This window comes from Aspergillus stella-maris, assembly GCF_047715825.1.
Source record: "Aspergillus stella-maris strain CBS 113639 unplaced genomic scaffold BDV14scaffold_56, whole genome shotgun sequence".
Classification (NCBI taxonomy): domain Eukaryota; kingdom Fungi; phylum Ascomycota; class Eurotiomycetes; order Eurotiales; family Aspergillaceae; genus Aspergillus; species Aspergillus stella-maris.
The window spans coordinates 153,073-175,033 of NW_027396850.1; the positions used below are offsets into that span (position 1 = coordinate 153,073).

The 21,961-nt window shown below is 50.7% G+C and overlaps 10 protein-coding genes across 10 annotated transcripts; 4 read left to right on the plus strand and 6 right to left on the minus strand.

Moving 5' to 3' along the window:
- Positions 1-125: 125 nt before the first annotated feature.
- Positions 126-1,363, plus strand: BDV14DRAFT_210781 (phosphatidylserine decarboxylase; the record flags this gene model as incomplete). Its single annotated transcript, XM_073775967.1, has 1 exon — positions 126-1,363. Exon 1 carries the CDS (start codon positions 209-211, stop codon positions 1,361-1,363), a length of 1,155 nt encoding a protein of 384 aa, XP_073625023.1. The 5' UTR covers positions 126-208.
- Positions 1,364-1,367: 4 nt separating this feature from the next.
- Positions 1,368-2,495, minus strand: BDV14DRAFT_179211 (uncharacterized protein). Its single transcript, XM_073769717.1, has 3 exons — positions 2,387-2,495; positions 1,770-2,330; positions 1,368-1,705 (listed from the first exon to the last, which is right to left on the minus strand). Exons 1-3 carry the CDS (start codon positions 2,432-2,434, stop codon positions 1,541-1,543), a joined length of 774 nt encoding a protein of 257 aa, XP_073625024.1. The 5' UTR covers positions 2,435-2,495; the 3' UTR covers positions 1,368-1,540.
- Positions 2,496-3,342: 847 nt separating this feature from the next.
- On the minus strand, positions 3,343-4,913 carry BDV14DRAFT_179212 (kinase-like domain-containing protein). The gene has a single exon (XM_073769718.1). It carries the CDS (start codon positions 4,196-4,198, stop codon positions 3,386-3,388), a length of 813 nt encoding a protein of 270 aa, XP_073625025.1. The 5' UTR covers positions 4,199-4,913; the 3' UTR covers positions 3,343-3,385.
- Positions 4,914-6,040: 1,127 nt separating this feature from the next.
- On the plus strand, positions 6,041-7,018 carry BDV14DRAFT_203216 (uncharacterized protein; the record flags this gene model as incomplete). The annotated part of the gene is made up of 5 exons (XM_073774236.1): positions 6,041-6,241; positions 6,270-6,309; positions 6,356-6,423; positions 6,477-6,850; positions 6,916-7,018. 5 exons carry the CDS (start codon positions 6,041-6,043, stop codon positions 7,016-7,018), a joined length of 786 nt encoding a protein of 261 aa, XP_073625026.1.
- Positions 7,019-7,495: 477 nt separating this feature from the next.
- On the minus strand, positions 7,496-8,713 carry BDV14DRAFT_179217 (aminoglycoside phosphotransferase family protein). The gene is made up of 2 exons (XM_073769719.1): positions 8,222-8,713; positions 7,496-8,173 (listed from the first exon to the last, which is right to left on the minus strand). The coding sequence occupies exons 1-2, from the start codon at positions 8,650-8,652 to the stop codon at positions 7,621-7,623; spliced, it is 984 nt and encodes a 327-aa protein (XP_073625027.1). The 5' UTR covers positions 8,653-8,713; the 3' UTR covers positions 7,496-7,620.
- Positions 8,714-8,934: 221 nt separating this feature from the next.
- BDV14DRAFT_203218 (luciferase-like domain-containing protein) lies at positions 8,935-10,494 on the minus strand (the record flags this gene model as incomplete). Its single annotated transcript, XM_073774237.1, has 4 exons — positions 8,935-9,643; positions 9,694-9,876; positions 9,919-9,989; positions 10,042-10,494. The coding sequence occupies 4 exons, from the start codon at positions 10,492-10,494 to the stop codon at positions 8,935-8,937; spliced, it is 1,416 nt and encodes a 471-aa protein (XP_073625028.1).
- Positions 10,495-10,766: 272 nt separating this feature from the next.
- On the plus strand, positions 10,767-12,512 carry BDV14DRAFT_210783 (major facilitator superfamily domain-containing protein; the record flags this gene model as incomplete). Its single annotated transcript, XM_073775968.1, has 3 exons — positions 10,767-10,784; positions 10,996-11,250; positions 11,298-12,512. 3 exons carry the CDS (start codon positions 10,767-10,769, stop codon positions 12,510-12,512), a joined length of 1,488 nt encoding a protein of 495 aa, XP_073625029.1.
- Positions 12,513-14,909: 2,397 nt separating this feature from the next.
- Positions 14,910-16,705, plus strand: BDV14DRAFT_210784 (Cupredoxin; the record flags this gene model as incomplete). The annotated part of the gene is made up of 2 exons (XM_073775969.1): positions 14,910-15,167; positions 15,221-16,705. 2 exons carry the CDS (start codon positions 14,910-14,912, stop codon positions 16,703-16,705), a joined length of 1,743 nt encoding a protein of 580 aa, XP_073625030.1.
- Positions 16,706-17,564: 859 nt separating this feature from the next.
- BDV14DRAFT_179221 (pantothenate transporter) lies at positions 17,565-19,803 on the minus strand (the record flags this gene model as incomplete). The annotated part of the gene is made up of 6 exons (XM_073769720.1): positions 19,343-19,803; positions 19,196-19,289; positions 18,865-19,148; positions 18,448-18,814; positions 17,991-18,398; positions 17,565-17,935 (listed from the first exon to the last, which is right to left on the minus strand). Coding segments are annotated over exons 1-6 (1,510 nt in total), but the record flags the coding sequence as incomplete, so codon positions are not given.
- A 107-nt stretch (positions 19,804-19,910) lies between these two features.
- On the minus strand, positions 19,911-21,593 carry BDV14DRAFT_179225 (putative choline transporter Hnm1). Its single transcript, XM_073769721.1, has 4 exons — positions 21,285-21,593; positions 21,192-21,236; positions 20,790-21,145; positions 19,911-20,745 (listed from the first exon to the last, which is right to left on the minus strand). The coding sequence occupies exons 1-4, from the start codon at positions 21,433-21,435 to the stop codon at positions 20,014-20,016; spliced, it is 1,284 nt and encodes a 427-aa protein (XP_073625032.1). The 5' UTR covers positions 21,436-21,593; the 3' UTR covers positions 19,911-20,013.
- Between the last annotated feature and the right edge of the window lie 368 nt (positions 21,594-21,961).

Here is a 21,961-nt window from a genome sequence, read left to right on the forward strand (position 1 = left end):
ACCCGTCAACGATAGAAAAAGCAAAGCTGAACACCCGATCATTTCCTCCTGGGCAAACTTAATAATTCAGTACGCAGCCAGGTGGCCAAAGTTTTACAATAAATCAGGGAGGTCCCTGGGCTGATCTGGAAAGAGGGCTCACAAGTCGACTGCTCTTGTCTTGAACATCTCGCAGCTTATACTTATTTGATCATCAACCCGCAATAATATGACCGTCACATATTCCAACACCCCATACGCACCAATCATCCAAGTGTTAGACGCATGGATAATCGCAGACGCAACTCGCAGATCTGATTTTGAAGCCGCAATTCGAACCGCAACCTCGCACAATATCCCAGAACTTCAGAACATCCATTGCTTAAATGATTACCTGAACTTCATAGATGTGAATCTCCACTGGATCCCAACCGAGGCAGTCCGCCCAAAAGAGCTCCTGTCTCGTCTCCTGGCGACATGGTTCGTTCTCGACCAGCCATTGGTTATACAATACCAAAGCCCACTTCACGACCTATCCGATGACGGGAAAGAACAGCAGCCTTCACGTATATCTTGGCTTTCAGCATGGATGATGAGGTACAGCGACGCGATTGGGAAATTCATGGATACCCCAGCCTCGGCATCCGCAATATCAACGTTCAAGTCCTCTCCCTCATACCATCTCGAAGAGTACCTCGAGCCCCGCGGGGGTTGGAAAACATTTAACGAGTTCTTCGCTCGACATGTCAAACCAGGCAGACGTCCCGTTGCTTCTATTGGCGATGACTCTATCATTACTAGCCCCGCTGACTTTCGGTTCGTGGAGATGCATTCTATTTCGGCGGAGTCGACGGTTGAAACGAAAGGAATGACTTGGAGGATTGCCCAGATGTTGCAAAGCTCGCCGTATAAAGATCGCTTTGAAGGTGGCGTTTGGCTACATGGGTTTCTGGACGTCGATGATTATCATCGCGTGCATACTCCTGTTGCTGGGAGAGTAGTTGAGGCGAGAGTTCTCCAAGGAAACAACTATATGAAGGTTGCTGCAACCGTTAAAAACGAAAACAAGGATAAAAATACGTTGACTGTGGTCAATGACACAGGGTATCACTTCTCTCAGACTCGGGGACTACTCATCCTTGAGACGGTGGCTGGCCTGCTCGCCGTGCTACCTGTGGGGATGGCTACTGTCTCGTCGGTTATCCTGACAGCAGAGGTTGGCACACAACTACACAAAGGCGAAGAGATTGGATACTTTCAATTCGGTGGATCAGACGTGGTCCTGATCTTTGAGTCTCGAATGAGTGTTGAAATGACAATGACACAAGGAAAGCACTACAAGATGGGAACCGAGGTAGGAAGACTACACAGCGCAGGTTATTGATAGAGCCCATTTATTCAAATTAATTCTCAAAGCGAATAGAAGAAGAAAGTAAACAACAACTAGGCGAAGTAGCCGATAGAACTAACACTAAATCTTACAAATTATAACCGCATTACAGGTGTCGCTGAAAGAATAAGGAATGAACTGGCGACATCTCCTTCCTCTGCTAACTCCGCGTTAGCACTTTTCCTTCCTGACTATAACATTGAAGTTCCCAGCGTGGAAGGCCTGCCCATGCACCGTCGCGCTATGGCCGAAGTTCGTATGCCCACACTTGTTGAAGATCTTGTCCGCGCCGTCAGCGATGACTTTCCAGCTGCTCAGGGTGAGGGGGTACTTGTTCTAAAGCCCTAGTATTAGCACAATCCACAAACGCCCATCATACATAGGTAGAAGGTAGACTTACATCATTACAGAACACAATAGCCGCATTATAAGCGCACGCGACCCGCGAGCACTTGCCCGGCCCACCCTCAAGATAGGGTCTTCCCTTTCCTTTGGGATAGAGGGACGTGCGGCGTGCTCTTGCCTGATTCAGAGAACACTCGGGCCACTTGACGTTGCAGTAGATGTTGTTGTAGTCGTAAGCGCGCTCCTGAATGTCCCGGCCTTCGTGTTCAGTGGCGTTGTTCCATTGCTCTTCGAGGTCGCGCTCGGTAAGCACAATGTCGGAGTTATAGTACTCTTCTTGGTCGTTGGAGTCATCGTAGTCCTCCTGGCCGTCGGTTTCAGCATCTTCAGAACGACGGCCTTTGTCGCCATGTTTGGCCTTGTAAGCGGCGATTTGTGCGGGGATATCGCCTGATTTGTCCAGGTCCGCGATGGGCAAGCCGGCGATGTTACCCCAGGGGACAAGACGAGGAGAAAGGGTTGGGACTTTGGTGGCGTCGAAATCAACATTGACGTCCACGTTTGGCGTGATAGTGATGTCCGAGTCTTGGTTGGGGGTGAGCGCAGCAGCGCTGGCCTGGTTGCATGTTAGCAGAGTATACAAGAGAAGGACTCAATTATGGCTTGACTAACCAAGCCCGAAAAGGCCGAAGCCACAGTAATGGCGATCCAAAGCTTCATCTCGGTGTTTGATGGATTGGTTGAAGTTCTTGTCAGTGAAACAGTCTCTGATTGATAGATGATGAAGGCAGAACGGTATCACCATGACGCGGCTCGAAGACCATATAAATAACTTCCAAAACATCATGCTACACCGCGCACAACCAGACCGAAAGACCAAACAGTGCCCCAAAGACCCGCGACATCCAAATCCGGCCCCAAACACCCACGCCAACCCACGCATTATCCAAATTAGCATATGGCCGCCACGATTCTTATTGAGGACTGTTCCGATCTTATTCAAGCTTATTGAGAGGATCTATTGCGGACATCTTCATTGTCTTGATGCGTGCACTGCGGCGCTTAATCTGTGTTTCACAGCAGATAGACAAAGGATGCATCCACAGGGAAGGGCCATAACAAAGAGAAGCTTATATGCCCGTCTATTTTTGTCGCACGAGCGGATGATCTGGTAGGAGGGCTTTGTGGGTCAGGTACGGTTGCATTGGAGTGTATGGTGTCCCAATGCGGCGGTATCCTCTGCTCCAATATCTCGATCATTCACAAGCCGCTCGGAATGGCAATCTGCAGACGCTTTGGCTGGTCGACGGCCGTCATGGAGGACCCTGCCCCTCATCAAGAGAGCCCAAGCTGGGCTCACTTTATGCAGGCGGTTCAACGTAAGAGAATTCTTTGCTGGGACATCTCAACGGGAGATAAGACCCAAAATAGCTTCTCAACCACTCAGCCCCTCACACGAGGCGGTTTGATGAGTCTAACTCGCGACGAGGACAATGCTTCACCATTATCTACGGTGCCTGAAATTACGTACATGCCAGGAGCAAGGGACGATTGATGTGACCATGCGGTCAAGGTGGTTGATATGTGCATTGGAACTAGTGAAGGATGAAGGTTGAGGACAAACTCTTGGTAGAATGAACGATACTAATACCATTGGAATCTATCGGATTTCTATAGGCCAGCTGTAGGATTTTCCAGCCACCCCCGTAGCCTCTCCACCCCATACATATCATGGCTCATTTGCGACGTATCATACTGTTCCGGGGGTCCCTCAATCCACCCCATCGTCCCCCGGTTACACCCCAACTTATGCCCAATCTTGCGACAAGACCCAAAGTCTGTCAGGACTGGGACCCCCTCCGCCGTCACCCCAACAGTCCCCGGGTTCAAATCATTATGCGCGAGTCCGAGCGCATGAAGATGCGTAACCGCTGCTGTTATCCCGGCCATGATACGCTCCTTGTTTACCAGCCATTGATTTTTTTGCACAAATTCGAGCAATGTGTCTTTCGGCCTTGCCATTACCAACGCCGTGATAAACCCCCCCCGCTCTTTACAACCATAGGATTTGACCAAATTAGGATGCGGGTGCTGCCTTAGGAGTTCCATGACATGCGCTTCGTAAAGCAATCCCTCAACAAGCCACTGATTCATGCCTTGCCGCTGAAACACATCAAACGTGTACAAATTCTGGCGCTTCGCGTACGAGTCCGGCGCCCAAAAATACTCTCGCACTTTGTGCAAGACTCGCGGGCCTGGATAGCGCGGGTATATATCGGCATCTGGGATGAATTGCAATGCGGCCGTGACGGATAAGATGTCGCGATTCAGTTCATCTTTGCGGCGGGTCAAGCGGGTCATGGCGACTTGGTCGGTTTGTTCTTCGAAGATGGCGCATGTTGTGTATAGGAATTCATTTGTGACTGGGTCGAAGACTTCGTGGGCGAGGTCCAGGTCGGCGAGGGTACATATCATTTGGCCCATGGTGGTTGGTGCGGTTGTTTGAGACGGAGGACTGAGAGGGGTGAAAGGAACAGCTGTCGCAACTGAGGGGAGAAAGAAGTGGAACTAGACTTTTTGGCAGTTAGCTGGGCCAAGTGGGCGCTTGATGAATTGGCTATCCTAGGCTGCTGTGCCGCAGCAAATCGGTAGTAGCGCCGGTGCCTGTCAGACTGATCAGCCCATCTCCCGCCACCGGGATGAACCCTATAATGTTAACTTTCCTTATGATGCGAGTATATATAGCCAGATAAGATGCCCAGGATCGGTGATAAGTGACTCGCGCGAGCCAAAAGGCTTAGTCAAAGTCTGAACAAGAATGATACAAAAGTACGAATGGCTCCATTCTTGGACTAGTCGGGCGTTGTGGCGAGGTGTCCTGTCTGGTAGCGTGGGGAGACTTTCTAGCAACTCGACCACAGACTCGGTAAATGAGCAAGACGATAGAACCGGAACTAGGCCATTTGTAGGGCGAGACCGAGGACCGACAAACAGGCGGGTCGATGCCTCGCTGACTCGGTTATCACGGCTGACCCTCATGGCCGCCGGATCGACGCCAACGCGGGCCATTGCGACCTTAGGGCCTTGGGTGCTGAGTTGGCTTGCAAGATGGGACTCGAGGACTGGCTGGAATATGTGGCTTGCATCAAGCCACAATCACATAATAGAAATGATTGGTGTCGCAGAGCAGGGAGGGGCGTCCTGCCATCATCTCCCTTTGGGATGTGAGTGGATGCTGGATACCCCCTTGCTGCAATTCTTTGTCTGGGGAACGATTGATCGTCCTCTCCCGGCCATGTCCGTCGAAAATTCCAAAAGCAACGAACGCCGGTGTCGAGGGAACAACCGAAGGCCGCACTCTAACTGCGAGCACCTCGCCGCAAGATGCGGGGGGCCTCCTTTGGGAGAAGGGACCGGCGTCTGTCGCCCAGAGCTCAGAACCCTGAATTACAAATCTCGAAAGGCGTAGGACATGATGATGATTGTATGATGGGGTTGGACTCTGTTTGAGCTAGAGTTTCAATCATCGAATCCTACTATCAGTATTGTGCCAGCTCTGTCCCGTCTCCCATTGTATTTTCCATTCAAATGATGTAGCCGAGACCGTGGTAGAATATGTCGTTTAGGAATGTGCCACCGCGCGGGTACGATTCACAGGCTCTGGGAAAGGTTCCATTCCTTATGGGGAGAGAGGTCCACTTCATAATCCGCGTGTTTGGCAGCAACCCTGTTCTTCTCCCATTCCTTTGGAAGCTAGGCACAAGAAAAAAACGCTTTAGGTTGTTCGCATGATTGAAGATGAAGCCAGGACGAATGATTAGTACCTGAACCACTGACTCGGCAAGTTCCAAAAGCGATCAGACCGAGACAGATCTGACTGGTGCCCTAGAGACTCTACCGTGATCCGATCCATGGGCACTCAACGGGAACAACCTAATCATCGAAGTCGGATCAGCGGATACGCGGGCCAGCGCGGGTCTAATCTGTTCGCGACTGAGCTGGTATGTGGGAAGAGCTTGCGGATTGGCTGTCGTTGGGATGTGGCTTGCATCCACGGGAAACATGACTGGCTCCTGGGATGGTTGCACTTAGACCGAGGGGTATCAAGGGATCTCAGTGAAGGATGTCACCCTCCTTGCTGGAATTCGACTTGCTTTGTTCAAGCCAGGGTCGATCATGCTGCCATGGCTGTCAACCAAGGAAATGCCCACAAAGCCGTGTTACCAGCAGCATCTGGGCGTCACACACGGCAATGCGATAAATCTGCCTGATTTCTCCCGAGGGGTTTCATGCACTGCCAAATTTCGACACTTCGACACTGGTATCATGTCGACAACAAACCCAACGCCAGAATACCTGGCCCAGTCTAGAGTGACGGAGATGCTAGTCGGCTGGTCGATTCCAATCCCAATCATGGTGTTGTCCACGGGCTTGCGAGTGTGGGCTGAACTGCACCACCACAGACGGAAATTGCTGTTTGACGATTATCTGATGATCATTGCAACGGCAGGACTACTTTATGACTCCGTATGCGATGATGCTAATTATGGACTAGATTGCCAGCGTCGCGCAATGTTTGTACATGATAATTGAAGGTTCGTCTATATACTAGCAACCAAGTAGCAACTAATAACGGGCTAGCGCCCAAATATAGTGTGGGAAGACATATCGAGGCAATGCCCCCGGAGCATTACGAGCCCTATAGACTTGTGGGTTGGCTTTTTTCTCTGAGTCCTCTCCAGCGCTAACGTAGACACTAAAGATAGGCTACGTCTTCACCCAGCTCAGCCAGATTGCCCTCGCACTGACAAAGCTTGCGGTTCTGGCTCTGTATTACCGAGTCTTTCCTTCCCAGCGCATGCGACGTTCTGTTATATACGTTGTTATACTGGTTGGTGCGTGGATGGTGGCCATGGAAATCGTCTACTTTCTCTTCTGCCGCCCGTTCGAGAAGATCTGGCATCGAAATATGGAAGGGACATGCGTGGATGCTGCAAAGGCAGATAAAGCACATATTGCCACTAACATGATTTTGGACGTCATTATATTTCTTCTTCCTATGCCCATTATTACGCGGTTGCGGGTGCCCACGGGGAAGAAGATTGGCATGGGCTTTCTTTTCACGGTCGGGTTTGCGTGCGTGTCCTAAGAATCAAGTATAAGAACCAGGACTGAATGCTAACAATCAATTCATGAGCTAGGACATGTTTTATCAGCGGAACTCGACTAGTATTGGGAGAACTGGGTCTAGCACCAGACACTTCATGCAAGTACGCCCGTCTTGTCGTAGACTTTGCTTGCTAACGGGAATTCCAGGGAACATGATACCCGTGATGATCATGGCCGTCTACGAACCACTGGGCTCAATACTCTGCGCAAACTTGCCACTTACCTACAAACCAGTACTTCTAGCTCTACGTCGGCTCGCAGGTCGGGACCCAGCCAAATCACCACCAGACAGCGGCCCGCCCACCTGGTATCATATCCATCGCAAGTTCCAGAGACAAAGAAAAAAGCGGGCTCTGGGTATCGGGGTTGAGTTCTCGACTGACGATAATACTCTCGCTAATAGTGGGCCTTCTCCCCTGGATGCCGGAGGATTGCTCAAAGAGAAAGGTGAGGCTGTGACCACTGAAACCACCAAGAGCTCACAGACGGTGACGAAGTACTCCCAGACGGACTAGAAAATAGAGGACCATGATATTGTTTCACATAGTGTTTGTACCCGAGAACTATACCACCACTTCTCATGTGGTGCAACATTTTCATACCCATAACGATGGTCGTAGCATTTGATTCTGGGGGGTCTTTGGTAACGAGAACAATAAAACCTAAGGCATAAATATAACATCTGTCTCTTGTCAAATGAGAACAAGTTGCGATCAATGTTATTTTCCCTTTGAACTTTAGTCCTTAAACCATGCGTGGAGGAAGTCGGGCACAGCATCCAGCAAGACATCAGACGAAGAACCGTCCTCATTCTGTCGAAAGGCATATCGTAGGTATGCACCAACCTTACCAGCACTTTCAGCGGTAGCACGAATTTTTGTTCTTCTGGTATCGTCTTCAATCCCCGTAGCAGCCCAGAATTCCAGCCAGAAGGCTTCAAGTAATTGCGGGCGACAAGCGTAGTCATGCCAGCCTTGGAAATCCTGGTACCCGAGCGACCCGTACAGGGCCTCGAAGTCCATTCCAAAAGGAAGGATACTTGCTAGAGGCCAGTCGACTATCCCGGTGATCTCAAACGTATCTTCATCCACGAGTATGTTTGCATGAGACAGGTCACCATGCGTGAGGACTGCGGAGTAATCTTCATCGAAGAGTTTGGAGACGTATGTTTCTAGATCCAGCCCTGTTGCTTCTTTCAAGATCTGTAGTCTACGACGAATACTAGTCTCAGTCTGCTTGCGTGTGACAGGGTTGATGGATTGGGGGTTTGCCCAAGCTCGCGCAAAGTACCTATACGAAGTAAGCAATTTGCACGTCTACGACGAAAGAGACAAATACCTCGCGAGGTGTTGCATAAAGCGAATATGCCGCGCTTCAATCTCAGCGTTCAACTCAACCTCACATTCAAGTTCCTCGACACACGAAACGCCCGGCAGATAGGGCATAACATAAATTGAAAGCGGGCGATCGGCGCCTTCCACGAGACCGTGATATGTGAAGCTGGGGACAAGATCCCCATGGATGTCTTTCGCCAAGTTGGTAGTATACTCGTCAAGTTTGTTGCCTATCTCCCGAAAAGATACGACTTCGTTGCCCGACTCCTTGACGCAGACGACAGTGTAGCTAAAGGACCCTGGTAGGCTGACGCGGCGGATATCGGCGGCTCCAGTGATGGCTTTGGCGAGCCCATCGCATTCTGTCTGGCTAAGAGGCTTGGGTTCTGAGAAGAATTTATTGATGATATGGTCTCTCCAGTCCTCTGAAGCCATTGCGGGGCACAGAGTAGAAAGATAACAGGAATGACCGACTACAGTTGGATACCAGGGATACTTCTTGGTGAGTGTAAGCGCCGGCAGATAGACAAAGAAAGTCAAAGGGCGTTCATCTCTACGGATTATGTACTGCATTGTTAGTGCAAATGCCCTGTTGACTGATACGCATACGCTTGGTCTGAATCTGACACCCTGCGATAACGAAGGATATGCAGGATTCAATTACTTTTAATACACCTGACCTGCAGATTTATCTTTGGAATTGAGTGTTCACAGTGTTCACCGCTGACTATAGTTATCATACTTATACCGTGACCCAAGATGTTCCTTTGGAAGTCTGGACTTGCCAGGCCCATAGATACGTTCGCGCATTGTGCCTGATTCCCCCTTTGGCGCATAGATGCCCCTTTCTCGAAGAACCGGAACTAGGAGGTCAACGACATCTGTCCATGTTCCTGGCACGGTAATATGCCCTAGATTGAACCCGTCTATGTTGGCAACCTTAACCCAGCGCTCCATCTCATCTGCGACTTCTTCAGGAGTGCCCACCGGGACTGGTCCGGACGCTCCCAGTGCAACCGCCTTGCCAATACTTCTCGGAGTCCATTTCGAGACGCCCTCACCCGGGTACGAGAGGTTCTCAAGCAAAGATTGAAGTTGGACGTTAGTCGCTTGATTTCCCATCTGCTTTGTCACTTCCTCATCCGGTTTCAGCTTTGATAAGTCGATGCCGGTGTTTGCGCACCAGTATACCAGCCCACCCTCTTCACTGGCGAATTGGAGGGCATTGCAATGCTTGGCCTGGGCTTCTTCCTTCGTGCGACCGAGGATAGGAGTCATGGATGCGAAGACTTTGACTGATTGAGGATCGCGACCGAGTTCAGCAACTTTGTCGCGGATCCGTTTCACACGAGGTGCGATTGTTTCTGGTGTCAGACCGACGACGAATATTCCTTCTGCGTGGGTTGCGCCAAACTGGAGTCCTGCTCTGCTAATTGTCAGCTGCTGCTTCGCTCCGGTCAGAGAAGGGAAACTCACGATGATGATCCAGCCTGGAAGATGAATGGTGTTCGCTGCGGACTCGGATCGAGGATGTGAGGTGCTTTCAGCTTGAAATGCTCGCCCTCATGCTCGATTACGCGGATACGGTTGAAGTCAGCGTAGACTCCATTCTTGCGGTCCTCGATGAGGGCATCGTCTGCCCAAGATCCTTCCCATAGTCTTCCTCGTCAGCTACCGCATACGAAAGCAGAAAAGACCTACTTGTACAGCACCCTGAGATATTCATCCGCAATCTCATATCGCTTATCATGAGGAACGGGGTCAATGCCGATCTAACGCTCATTAGCCTCGATTTCAACTGCTGCCTCCGCGATGTCTACTTACAGCTCCAAACCCTGACGCTTTCCACGAAGTGACCACGTTCCATCCAAACCGCCCCTTCGTCAAATGGTCCAGGGTAGAAAACCTTTTCGCAAGAACATACGGTTTCTCAAAGCTCGTTGACGCCGTAATTGCAAAGCCGAGGTTCTTGGTCACCGTAGCCATCGCCGTCAACGGTACAGCCGGGTCACCCATGGGATACTGAATCGCATTGCGCACCCCAGGCTCGGCGCTACCTGTATACACATCGCACCAGCCATTTGTATCAGCGAGAAAGATGGCGTTAAAATCACCGCGCTCGAGAAGCTGTGCGACGTCCGTCCAGTAGGTCAAGTCGCGGCGCTTGTCGGCTGTTCTGTCTGCCGGGTTTCGCCATTGCCCAAAGGACATGTGCCCAACCGTGAACATGTCAAAGGCATTGAGGACGATACGACGCTTGGGGTTGGCTTCAGTCATTTTGTTGGTTTTGGTCCAGCTTTTGCTGCAATAACCATGGACCCTGTCCAGCATCTTATACAAGTCAGGAACGGAAGGCGTATTCAGTTTCTAGTGGTTCTTCAATGGCCCGATGGTGGTTCAATAAGAGCCAAAATGTCGTGCTTGGTACCGAATCCTAGTCCTTCCTTCGCTACAGAATGTGGCAACCCGTGTATGCTAAGGCGTCATTATAGCATATATGATCCTGATATCTACTCCAACTACTCCAACTCTGCCGTATTCTATCCGAAATGTCAGTCTACACGTGGGTATCTTCGCGTGGCATTCTGCATGGTGGAGCGGCTCTGGGAAGACGACATTTGCATGCTTTTGACACCATTGCAAAATCTTCGGGATTTATATGGGGGATGCCCGGGCTGAAGACATGGTTTTACCCTCAAAGACCAAGCCAATTGGCAGATTTTGGGACTGAAAATGAAAATCACAGAGCAAAAGGTCGCAGTGGCAGTTTCTTCACAGCCTGACAATGAAGATGTCTCAAAAGGCCCCAGGAAGGAGTTTCTCTCGCAATTCACTGCTGAGGATGACAAGCGCATCATGCGCAAGGTCGATCGGCGGGTTCTCCTGCTCATGGGGATTATGTATCTGCTGAAGCAAATTGATTTCGCCAATGCTGCCTCTGTGAAAGTGCTGCAAGTTGGAGAGTCGAGCAACATTTTGACCGAGCTGAGCATGTCCACGAACGACTATAACTGGACACAAACTATCTACTATGTTGGCCTCTCTACCGTTCCATCAATATGACTGTACTAATTGAGCAGATCGGTCTCGTCCTCTTCGAGATTCCTAGCAACCTCGTTCTCAAGTGGATTAGTCCCCATAAATGCATGACCCGGATCTTCCTCACCTGGGGCATTGTCGTCGCCTGCCACGCCGCCATACAGAACAAGGCCGGATTCTATGCATTGCGCTTCCTGCTTGGCACTCTCGAAGCAGGCTTCTTCCCTGGACTCGCAGCTCAAATGTGCAGCTGGTACCGAAGTGACGAGTACGGCCGGCCGATCATGTGGATGTTTGCCTTTCAGAACTGCTCTGGAATTATTGGGTCAGTGCTTGTATATGGGTTGTCGTATATGAATGATGTCAGTGGTCTCAGTGCCTGGCGCTGGGTCTTTCTTATCGAGGGACTCATTACCATTGTCTTCTGCCCCTTTATCTACTTCATCCTGCCGGACTATCCCAAGTCGCCATCTTCATCCAAATGGCTTACTCCTGACGAACAAGAGTACTTGGAACTCCGCCTATCCGACAACGCGCCTCGGGCGGATGAACCTGACTTTTCACTCAGAGAAATCGTTCTCGCCCTGAAGGATCCCAAGATGTACCTGTTCACGACGTGCCAGTTCCTTCTCAATATTGCCGGCTACGGGCTCTCGTGGCAATTGCCCACCATAACGACCTCACTCGGCTTTGCTACCCTTCCGCGGAACCAACTATTGAACATCCCCCCTGCAGCTGCGACAGTCATTGGGATCATCATTGCCGCGCGGGTCATGCGGTATGCCCTTTCCACGAGACCTTTCTTCTGCCAGCTCCTCAATGGGATAACACTCATTTTCTTCATCCTGCTTTGTCTCCCCGTCTCACCCGGCGCAACATACGCGGCTTGCGTACTCGGAACAACATTCTACCACGTCTACTTTATTCCCTTCTGGGCCTGGCGAAGCTCTAGTATTTTTGGTGCAACGGGGACAGCGTTTGCGATAGCTGCTCAAACAGCTGTCGCGCAGGTGGGAGGTATCGTTGCACCGCAGGTTTTTCAGGCAAAGTATGCTGGCAATGACGGGAGGTATAGAGCCTCATTTATTATTTGCACCGCATGCTGTGCTGCTGCTATGATTTCAAATCAGTTCCTTTGGTGGTTAATCAAGGATGTTGAGGGAGATGTCCTTCGTATCCGGAGGGAGCGAATCAAGGCTGAGCAGGCGGGTACTGTTTATGTGGGCAATGATGTTCAAGTTGAGGGTGGACGCTAGACTCTTGGCCTTTGTGAGGAATTGATTCTTCCGGTGTAGCCGCTTTTATATGAGAAGACAACTCCGAGTGAGTCACAATTCTACCCCCGAGATTCTCTCCATCGACCCTCCCGACACAGCCCCGGCCACCCCCGATTCCAGGTAGAAAAGTAGGACCAAGTTCGCAACTCCTCAAACGGGGTTGCCTCGTTATTCCGATAAATACTCTACTGTCTCATACATCTTATACCTGTCTTGCTCGCTTGTAGTTATGCCTACATTCCCCCGAAGCCGTCCGACGTCTCGAACAAGCATGGCGAACAGACATACTCTTACAAGTCCAGACCAGAAAAGTAAAACCCACCTTCACCTCGTGCGTGCCCTCTGCAATTTACAAACAAATACGGTCCGGCCCCGTAAAGGTCGGTAGATTGGGGTGCGAGGGCGACGAGCACGCATACGAGTTCCACGGCGGGCGTAACAAGGCCCTTTTACAGTATAGCACACACCACTATGAGCGGTGGAAACAGGAACTCCCGGAGAGTTCGAGGCACTTTCTCCCCGGGGCATTTGGGGAGAATCTTGTGGCCGAACATGCGAACGAGAGAAATGTCTGCATTGGCGATGTTGTTCGCATCGAAATTGTCAATTCGCAGGTTGCTGAGCCGCGACAGCCGTGCTTTAAACTGAATTATTGGTTTGAGGTCAATGATATGTCGAAACGGGCGCAGGATTTGTTTCGAACTGGGTGGTACTCTCGTATTCTCCGAGAGGGAGAGATCCAGGCTGGGGATGAAATGGTCCTACTAGACAGACCGAATCCGGAGTGGACTGTTCCGCGGATTCAGTATAACCTTTACCATGAGATGAAGAAGGAGGCAATGGCTCAGATTGTCAAGATCAAGAAGCTTGGTGCGGAACCACTGGGGATCTTCCAGAACCGGCTGAAGAAGGTGTATGAGGACCAGAGCAGGCGTTTGGTGGGCGACGCTGAGATGGCTCTCACGTCGTGGACAGAGTACTGAGTTGCTGTCAAAAAGCTGGAGACATCGCGGATCGTCTTTCTTGTCCTTGAAGATGAGGACGCGAGCCACGAGGGGAAGCCTATTATACCAGGATCACATGTACGACTTCGTCTGGGGAGTCTTACGCGGGCATGCTCGGTTGTAGATGGAGACACGAAACGCTTACAATTGGCCATTGCATTGGCAGGCAATAGTCGAGGCGGCTCACGGAATGTACACGAGGTCCTGAAAACTGGTACAGTCCTTCAGGTTGGGCCAGCAACATCCGGTATCCCCTTTCAGAGCACGCTGATAAGCATGTATTCATTGCCGGTGACGTCGGTATAACCGGTGTCCTTGTCTTTGCAACGCACTGCGAGAACATGGGTTACGCGTATCATTTGCACTATCTTGTCCGAACTCCAGAGGATATTGCCTTGAAAGAATCCATCGAGAAACTCGGCTCGAACGTGACGATATACGACAAATCAAATGGAATCGCATTGGACGTCAACTCCATCCTAGGCAAAGTCAATGACCGCGCCCAAATCTACACCTGCGGATCAAGTAGGCTACAGGATGCCGTTGGCTGTGCAGGGCAGTCAATGGGAATAAGTCTTTCATGCCACCATATCGAAAGCTTCCAGGGCGACACAACGGGCGATGCTTTTACAGCCGAGCTCGCCGAATCAAAGATCACTGTTCAGGTCGCGGAAACAAAAAACTTCTCGATGCCCTCGGGAAGTAGGGCTTGATGTTCCCTCGTCTTGTGAGGCTGGGAATTGCGGCACTTGTCGGATTGGTGTGAACAAAGGAAGAGTTGAACATAGAGGGTCTGAGCTGATGGAGCAAGAGAAGGGCTCTACTATGTTGAGCTGTGTGTCGCGTGGAATTGGGACAATTACTCTCGATATATAAACTGTAGATTTATACCGGGGCCTGGATGAGTTTATATCTTCCGCATTACGGGAAGGGTACATCACATTCCCGAGACGAACGAGACTATTCGTCAAATCCGTATCAAATTAGGACAGATTCCAATGATTGAATTTTACATGTCAACAGATTAAATGCTTAAAAGCAACAGTAAGCCGTGGCAGTGACCACAATGCATGACGACGAGGCTTGGGAAGCGCACGAACACACCCTTTCGGGAACTTCCAGTTGGGCATCATTGCCTTTCTGGGTCTTACCTTTGGGGCTGTCGATTCAGGCGCCCAGAGCGTTAAAATAGCAATCCAATCGAGGCCTGCATCTTATACGCTCGATCCAATGGGGTTCATCCTTGGTGTCGATCAGAATGTGCCGCAGCTGCAGGGCTGTCCTCCTTGCTTTCATTCAAGGTCTCTTATAAACAAAGGGATGCCTGATTACTCCTGCTGGTGGATCGACGACATTCTTGGAGTCTGTCAGAATGCGCGCGTTCTACAGATGTGTTAACCTGCTCTTAGGGCTTGCCGCAACAGCAGGTGCAAATCTTGTTCGACATGATAGCAGTTTTCAGCCCGATCATATACTGCGCATAACCGCGGCAAATTACAGCGAGACTTGTTCAGAGCGGTATTCGGTTCTGGTTAATGGGTCCTCTCCGGGTCCTCAGCTGCGCTTGCGCGAGGGTGAGGTTAACTGGATTCGAGTTTACAATGACATGACCGATGCGAACACCACGATAGTATGGTTCTCTTTCACCAGGATGATGGCCTAAACACTGACTAATGTTGGCAGCACTGGCATGGTTTGACCGCATATACTGCGCCCTTCTCCGACGGTGCCCCCGCCGCCAGTCAATGGCCCATACCACCAGGCCACTTTTTCGACTATGAAGTGCAACCGGAAATTGGAACTGCAGGAACATACTTCTACCACTCGCATGTTGGATTCCAAGCCGTTACCGCGAAAGGGTCGCTCATCGTGGACGAGCATGGTCCACCACCCTACGACTATGATGAGGAGCGGACAATCGTCATATCGGACCACTTCAGTGACACCGATGAAGAGATCGAAGATGGCCTGATCGGTACCAACTTTACTTGGAGCGGCGAGACGGAGGCGATTCTCGTCAATGGAAAGGGTCGACCTGCGACGAATGCGACTGGTGATTGCAAACTCGGTGCGATTGATGTGCAGCCAGGGAAGACCTATCGGTTGAGGTTTATCGGAGCTACCGCCCTCTCGTTTATCTCGCTTGCCATCGAGAGTCACGACGTGCAGATCATTGAAGCCGATGGACACTATACCAAACCCTATGACACTTCGTTCCTGCAGATTGGCGGCGGTCAGCGATACAGTGTACTCCTGATGGCCAAGAGTGAGGAAGAACTGCAGGAGGTTGACACGCGCCAGTTCTATATTCAAATTACCACACTGGAGCGACCTGAGGTTTTGACTAATTTCGCCATGCTTGATTACAGCTCAGACGATTCTGCTGATTTGACAACTGTTCCCTCTGACCCTCCACTCCCTGTTGCTTCAACCGTGCAGGGCTGGCTTGATTATGAGCTCGAACCCCTCGAGCATAACAAGGACTTCCCGACACTGGATGAGGTCACAAGACGCATTACAATCAACGTCCATCAGAACGTTAGCGACCGTACGATCTGGCTGCAGAACGGGTACGACTGGGTGGAGACTTATCCAAAGACTCCTTACCTAGTTGACGTCTACAAGAACAAGTTAAATCTCGACGCAACATATAAAAGAGCGCTGGCTCGTGGCAGCGGCTTTGATAACATCACTCGTACATTTCCTGCGCAGCTGGGTGAAGTCCTCGAAATTGTGTGGCAAAACCGGGGGACAGTAGATAACGGCGGTGTTGATGCCCATCCTTTCCACGCCCATGGCCGTCATTTCTATGATATTGGTGGTGGCGACGGGCTATACAACATCACTGCCAACGAAGAGAACCTAAAGAACTCGCATCCGATTCAGCGCGACACATCGGTGCTCTATCGATATAGGAAGGAAACATCCGAACTGGTCCCCTCTGGCTGGCGAGCATGGAGGATCCGCGTGACAAGCCCTGGTGTATGGATGTATCATTGTCATGTGCTACAGCATATGGTCATGGGGATGCAGACTGTTTTTACGTTTGGTGACAGAGAGGATATCGTGGCAATGTCTGGGCCGGTTGACGAGGGCTACCTGACGTATGGAGGGTCTGCCTATGGAAATGCAACGAGGGATCCCCTCGCGCAGCATTTCAAGATGTAAACTAATATCACACGATTTACATAGGCATCATCAGCTTTATACCTTCATAATCGTCCTTCCAGCTGTTGATAATACTGCTTTTCTGTGTGGCTCTCCATAGAAGTCTGTAGTACTTTATAGGATGCTGTCAATGCACCTGATGCGACGGTCTCTGCTGCTATCTCAAATGGCTCTGACCGGTCCGAGCGCTCAAACCGGAGCAAAGGGCAGAAGTCCAATAGTCAAGGGGCACCGCAGCAGCCCTCGCGGCCCTAGTACCAGTATCACACTGGCAGCAGCTATCGTACTGCTTCCGACAACCCGGGCATCACCCGGTATCCACGCGGCGGCAATACCAAAGAGGGCAATTTCGACCAATCGCGCCGCGAAAGTAGTGTGGTATCTGATGACACCCGCATGAACCAGTGGGACCGACAAAGAGGTTTTTTAACCCGATCCAGGAGCAGGTGCCTCCGTCAAAACCGGGAGGCCTTGATCCAAATCTGCAACGGGGGGCACGGACAGAGACACCATCATCGTCTGGTAACAGCCGCAGCAGCGAGTCTGGCTCCGGTGCTACCCGTGGAAGCGGAGCCGTTCTGAGTCTCACCGGCATGGACTTTCTCACGGCCACGATGGTGTTGGTAAGAAGAGGTAGATAGCCTGGATGTTCTAGGGGTTATGCCTTGGATCACAGCAACCTATTTTTCTGGCCTTTTGTTTTCTTGCAGAGCACAAATTGACCCTCATGCTCGATAGACCAGTTCCAGCTTCTAGTTTGTTAATAAATTGAACTTTATGTTGTTTACATATGTCCTTAATCGCTCGCTCTACTGAACCTTGACCTTCTGTACATTTTGTAACAAGGTTATTGAAATTTCCTTGATCATTTGTAGCTTGGGTAAAATATTCTTTCACTACAGTCTCAGGGTCTCAACAACTTCCGCTCTTCTCCCGGGTATCACTATGATATATACTCCATTACAATACTCCTGTCCCCCTACCTTCAACTTCAACGCCATGCCTTACTCCATCCACTCCGACCCCAACCTAAATCAAGTATCTAAAGTTCTCAATCTCCAAATCCGTTTTATGCGCCAGGCCCTGCGCGCGCTCCTCCTCCTCGGTAAGCGGAACAGCCGGGCCATATTTCCTGTCGCGCCGCTTATTCTCCCAGAGATAGTAGAAGAGTAGGCAGAAAAGGAAGAAACAACCCAGTGCTAGGCCCGAGATGGCGCCTTTCATTCCAGTCTATTCACGAATTAGCATTGAACTGGGCAGAATGAGGGGGGATGAAAAGACCCACCGGGTAGTTGGGCTCCTCAGACTCGAAGAACAGCTGCGGTCCGACGATGTTTCCCACGCAGTACGCGACGAAAGTAAGCACACTCGTAACACTCCTCTTCGTGAAGCCAGCCACATTCGCGCTAATAAGACTCATGGCAAGCGGAATATTAGCACCGAATACCGCTGCCAGCGCGAGACCTGTAAGTCGGCCCCTCTGGTTGTCTGCGTCGAGCTGCCAAACGAGAATCGCACCGACCATGGAAACAGCGGTGTTGAAGATCATGAGGATAACTCGCGTCCGAGGAACATATGTTGCAATTGCAGCGCTAATGATAAGAAACAGGCATTGTGCTGCGCCCATGGGCATTTGGAGGAGGAGAGATTCCAGGCGGCCGAAGCCGAAGCCGTTGATGATGATTGCAGAGAACTATACATATTAGCTTCATACGTAAGGTTCCTAGGGATACTGAACTTACGCTAGTTGTCCCTCCATTCCACAGATTAACACAGAATGTGTAAAGGACCAAGAACCAAGTCTGCGGATCCTTCAGTGCAAGCCATGCCTGATGGAACTTGAAGTCACCCGTGGTAACAATAGACTTGTTCTCGACGGTGCGACGAAGTAGGATTCCTCGCTCGCGCTTGGTCAGGAAAACGGCCTTCTGGGGCGAGTCTGGAAGCAAGAAGATGAGCCAGAAGAACATTCCAGCTGTGATGGCGCCTAATGCCAGGAATAACAGTTGCCAGCTGTTGACTGCGACTCCTTCGGCTGTCCCTATGCCGTAAGCGATCACACCCCCAATAACGTTTGCGACGCTGTTTCCAAAAAACCATGCTGCTTGCCTAGAGATTATTAATTAGCCACGAATCAATAAATCCATGTTGAGCTGTACCTTGCGGGCTGCTCCTCACGCTTGTATAGGAAACCTGTAATGAGGGCAAACCCCGGAGCGATCGAAGCCTCACCAACACCAAGGAAGAATCGCGCTGCCAACAATCCGCCATAGTTCTTCGTCGCAGCATGGCACATTAGGACCGCACCCCAGACGAGAACAGTCGTACTAATGTATTTGCCGATCGGCAGTCGGACCATGAGGTAACTGCTCGGCCAACTCCAGGCGAGGTAACCAAAGTAGAAAATCGCAGACGTCCATGAGTAGTTTGACCCTTGAAGGCCCTGAATTGTTCAGCTAGGTAAGATAGACTGTGCAACATATGACGTACCAGGTCTTCGCGAATGTTGAACAGAGTCGCTTGACTGAGGGCCAGCTTGTCCATGTATTGCATCATGTAGCAGAGGCCCATCATAGGAATACATCTGCGGTTCATTATTAGCAATGCTGAATGGGGACAGTTTGGGGTATAGCATACATCAAGTCTAGCTTGCGCAAAACGCGACGGTCTTCTTCCGGGGTGTACTCAATCTCCGTCATCTGCCCTAGTTCATCGTCCTCTGCCTTGTACTCATCAATAGGGTGTTTCGTGTCCGCCATTTCTGGCGAGGACGATGAAGATTTTTCCTGTTTCCCCATGGCTGATTGAATGTTGACATTTCAACAAAAGTAACCTCGGTGGTCAATGGCATTTATACGAGACATTGCAGGGAACAAGGAACGCGCCGTGACACAGTACGAGGGGGAGATAACTTATCAGGAGACGATCGGCAGACTGTCCAATTACATTGGACTCAAGCTGCTGATAAGCTCTGGGCAGCGGGGTCTGTATTGTATCTCCAACTCTCGAGGTGGTATCTCTATCAAGTATCAACGGAACAGTGGAGATCCCCCGCGTTAGGGATGCTTTGACCTTCCAAAGGTGGTGGTATTTTGCTGATCATACGCCGGTTGTCATGATAGCTACAGCTGCCGAGTTGGAGCAAAAATCTCCTGGTCTGATAATGTTCGGTACTTTGCACTGCGATAACGCCACCAGCTACGTAATCCACTTGCATGTTGGACTGGTTGGCCTCGGAGTCTCAATTTTAAGATATGGTCGCTTGTTTTATTCAAGCCATCTTATATTCGCCACTCTTGGCTTCTTGGTCACTCCTCCTTGGCCCTTGCAATCCTCTCTCTGTACTTTCCTCCCCCAATGAACCACCAGCTCAGAATCAGAATCGGAATCCCTCCCACGACAACACATGTATAGTTCATCCCCTGCACAGTGACAGGCATATTATAAGGGAAGCTGAAGAAGACGATCGCAAATAACAACCAACCCACTGTCACTCCATTCACAAGCCAGCCCCAGTTATTCATGAAGAATGTTCCCCTGTGCATGTTGCGACGGCCGGTGAGCATGTTCGTGGAAATCGGGATAAGGTATGCGACGTTGTTGATTGTTACTGCTGCCCCGAGCATGCTATTAAATGCCGTGGAGCTACCGAGATAAATACAGCCGAGTGCTGCATTGACTGCTGCCACCAGCAGTTGCGCATTGAAGGGAATCCCAAAGCGCTTGTTTACGGTCGCCCATGTGTCCGAGAAGGGCATTGCACCGTCGCGTGCGAAAGCCCAGAGGACACGCGAGGAGGAGAGTTGTGAGCTTGTCACACAGGGACCGAGGGCGATGAACAGGATAAAGGTCAATCCAAAGGCACCACCAACGGATTGGGTCACTTGGTGGAAGAGTTCGGTCAGGGGCAGACCTGTCGGTGTGTCGGAGAGCGCGGCAAAGTCTTGAACGCTGAACATGAGGGCGATGAGATACGTCAGGCCTGTGGTGAATGCGATTGTCAAGGTGATGGCAATGGCCAAGGGGGCGTTTCGTGAGGGCTATCTCGTTAGTCTCTGCTATATTCTCGTGGAAAGAGACTTACATTGGGCATTTCCTCGGTGATGTGCGTGATTCCATCGAGTCCGCCCAGACTATACAGCGGGTTGACCAGCCCAGTGATGAAGCAGATGACATTGTTGTTCCAGCCAGTGTTGTTAATCCAGGTCCTGAAGACAAATTCCTTGCTCTGATGCGTTGGAGCACATGCAACCACCGTAACGAGAACCACAAACCAGGCGATCTGGAGGTAAAAGAGCGAGAATTTGTTCAGAGCTGGGATGATTTTGTTTCCAAAGAGGACAACGCTGGCCGTCAGGACGTTGAGGATCTGGTAGATGATGAATGTCTGCCACGTTTTGATCTCGAGGTCAGGGTGGTATAGCGAGTATAGTGCTTGGACTGGACTTGGTCAGCTTTTATCTCTTGCATTGCGACCGATGTATACCAATCTGCGCGAAGATGAGGTTTGTTGATGCTGTCGTAAAGATCCCTATACCAGGTCAATCTCGTTCTCTGCGTTTCAATGCCACATACCTACATCCAGCGACCGTCATCCATCCTGTAACAAAACTCAGAAACGCACTGAGTCTCTTTGGGGCAATGGCAGCGATCCAATGGTACATTCCTCCCTCGGTCGGATAGCTCGAGACGAATTCTGCAAGGGATGCACCCAGGAACGACTGCATCATCGTAACGAGGATGAAGCCGTAAATAATCGCACTTGGGCCGCCTGCATTGATCTCCGTGACGATACTTAATCCGAGCCCAGTCCATGAGATTGTCGTTGTAGATGCAAGCCCGATCAGCGAGAGGATGCTAAAGTGGCGCTTCAGTTCCTGCGTGTGGCCTGATCAGATCAGTAGGCTTTCTTTATTGCGCTTATAAGTCTCCATACCCATCTGCGCCAGGCGCAACTCGTCTGCGTTCATATCGCTGGCTTCCTTGGCCTGCGTGGCTGGCATCTTGGTCTTGGAGTCGGTCATTTTGGTCGGAGGGTTTGGAGAAAGTCTGTCGTGCGACGCCAGGGATGTCAACTCGAACAAGAGAAAAACCGACGGGAGATAAGCAGCGGGGTCCACCGTTGTTGGAGTCTGCACTTTGTTAATCTTGCCTTGTTTCGTCGTCTCCAACGCTGGTCAGCGCCGGTGGCAGGCCTAATAAGAGGGCTAGTATAGGGCTGGTATAGTGCCATGTCTAGCTGCAAGGATCAATAGG

Excerpts from the sequence above, each read along its gene's own strand:
- BDV14DRAFT_179211 (XM_073769717.1), bottom strand. The coding sequence starts at position 2,434 with ATGAAGCTTTGGATCGCCATTACTGTGGCTTCGGCCTTTTCGGGCTTG. Across the intron at positions 2,331-2,386 it reads CTTCGGCCTTTTCGGGCTTG|GCCAGCGCTGCTGCGCTCAC; the intron begins GTTAGTCAAGCC and ends ACATGCAACCAG. Across the intron at positions 1,706-1,769 it reads CTATTGTGTTCTGTAATGAT|AACAAGTACCCCCTCACCCT; the intron begins GTAAGTCTACCT and ends CTAGGGCTTTAG.
- BDV14DRAFT_179212 (XM_073769718.1), bottom strand. The coding sequence starts at position 4,198 with ATGGGCCAAATGATATGTACCCTCGCCGACCTGGACCTCGCCCACGAA.
- BDV14DRAFT_179217 (XM_073769719.1), bottom strand. The coding sequence starts at position 8,652 with ATGGCTTCAGAGGACTGGAGAGACCATATCATCAATAAATTCTTCTCA. Across the intron at positions 8,174-8,221 it reads TTTATGCAACACCTCGCGAG|GTACTTTGCGCGAGCTTGGG; the intron begins GTATTTGTCTCT and ends TACTTCGTATAG.
- BDV14DRAFT_179225 (XM_073769721.1), bottom strand. The coding sequence starts at position 21,435 with ATGATGCAGTCGTTCCTGGGTGCATCCCTTGCAGAATTCGTCTCGAGC. Across the intron at positions 21,237-21,284 it reads ATGGATGACGGTCGCTGGAT|GGATCTTTACGACAGCATCA; the intron begins GTAGGTATGTGG and ends GACCTGGTATAG. Across the intron at positions 21,146-21,191 it reads CCTCATCTTCGCGCAGATTG|TCCAAGCACTATACTCGCTA; the intron begins GTATACATCGGT and ends GACCAAGTCCAG.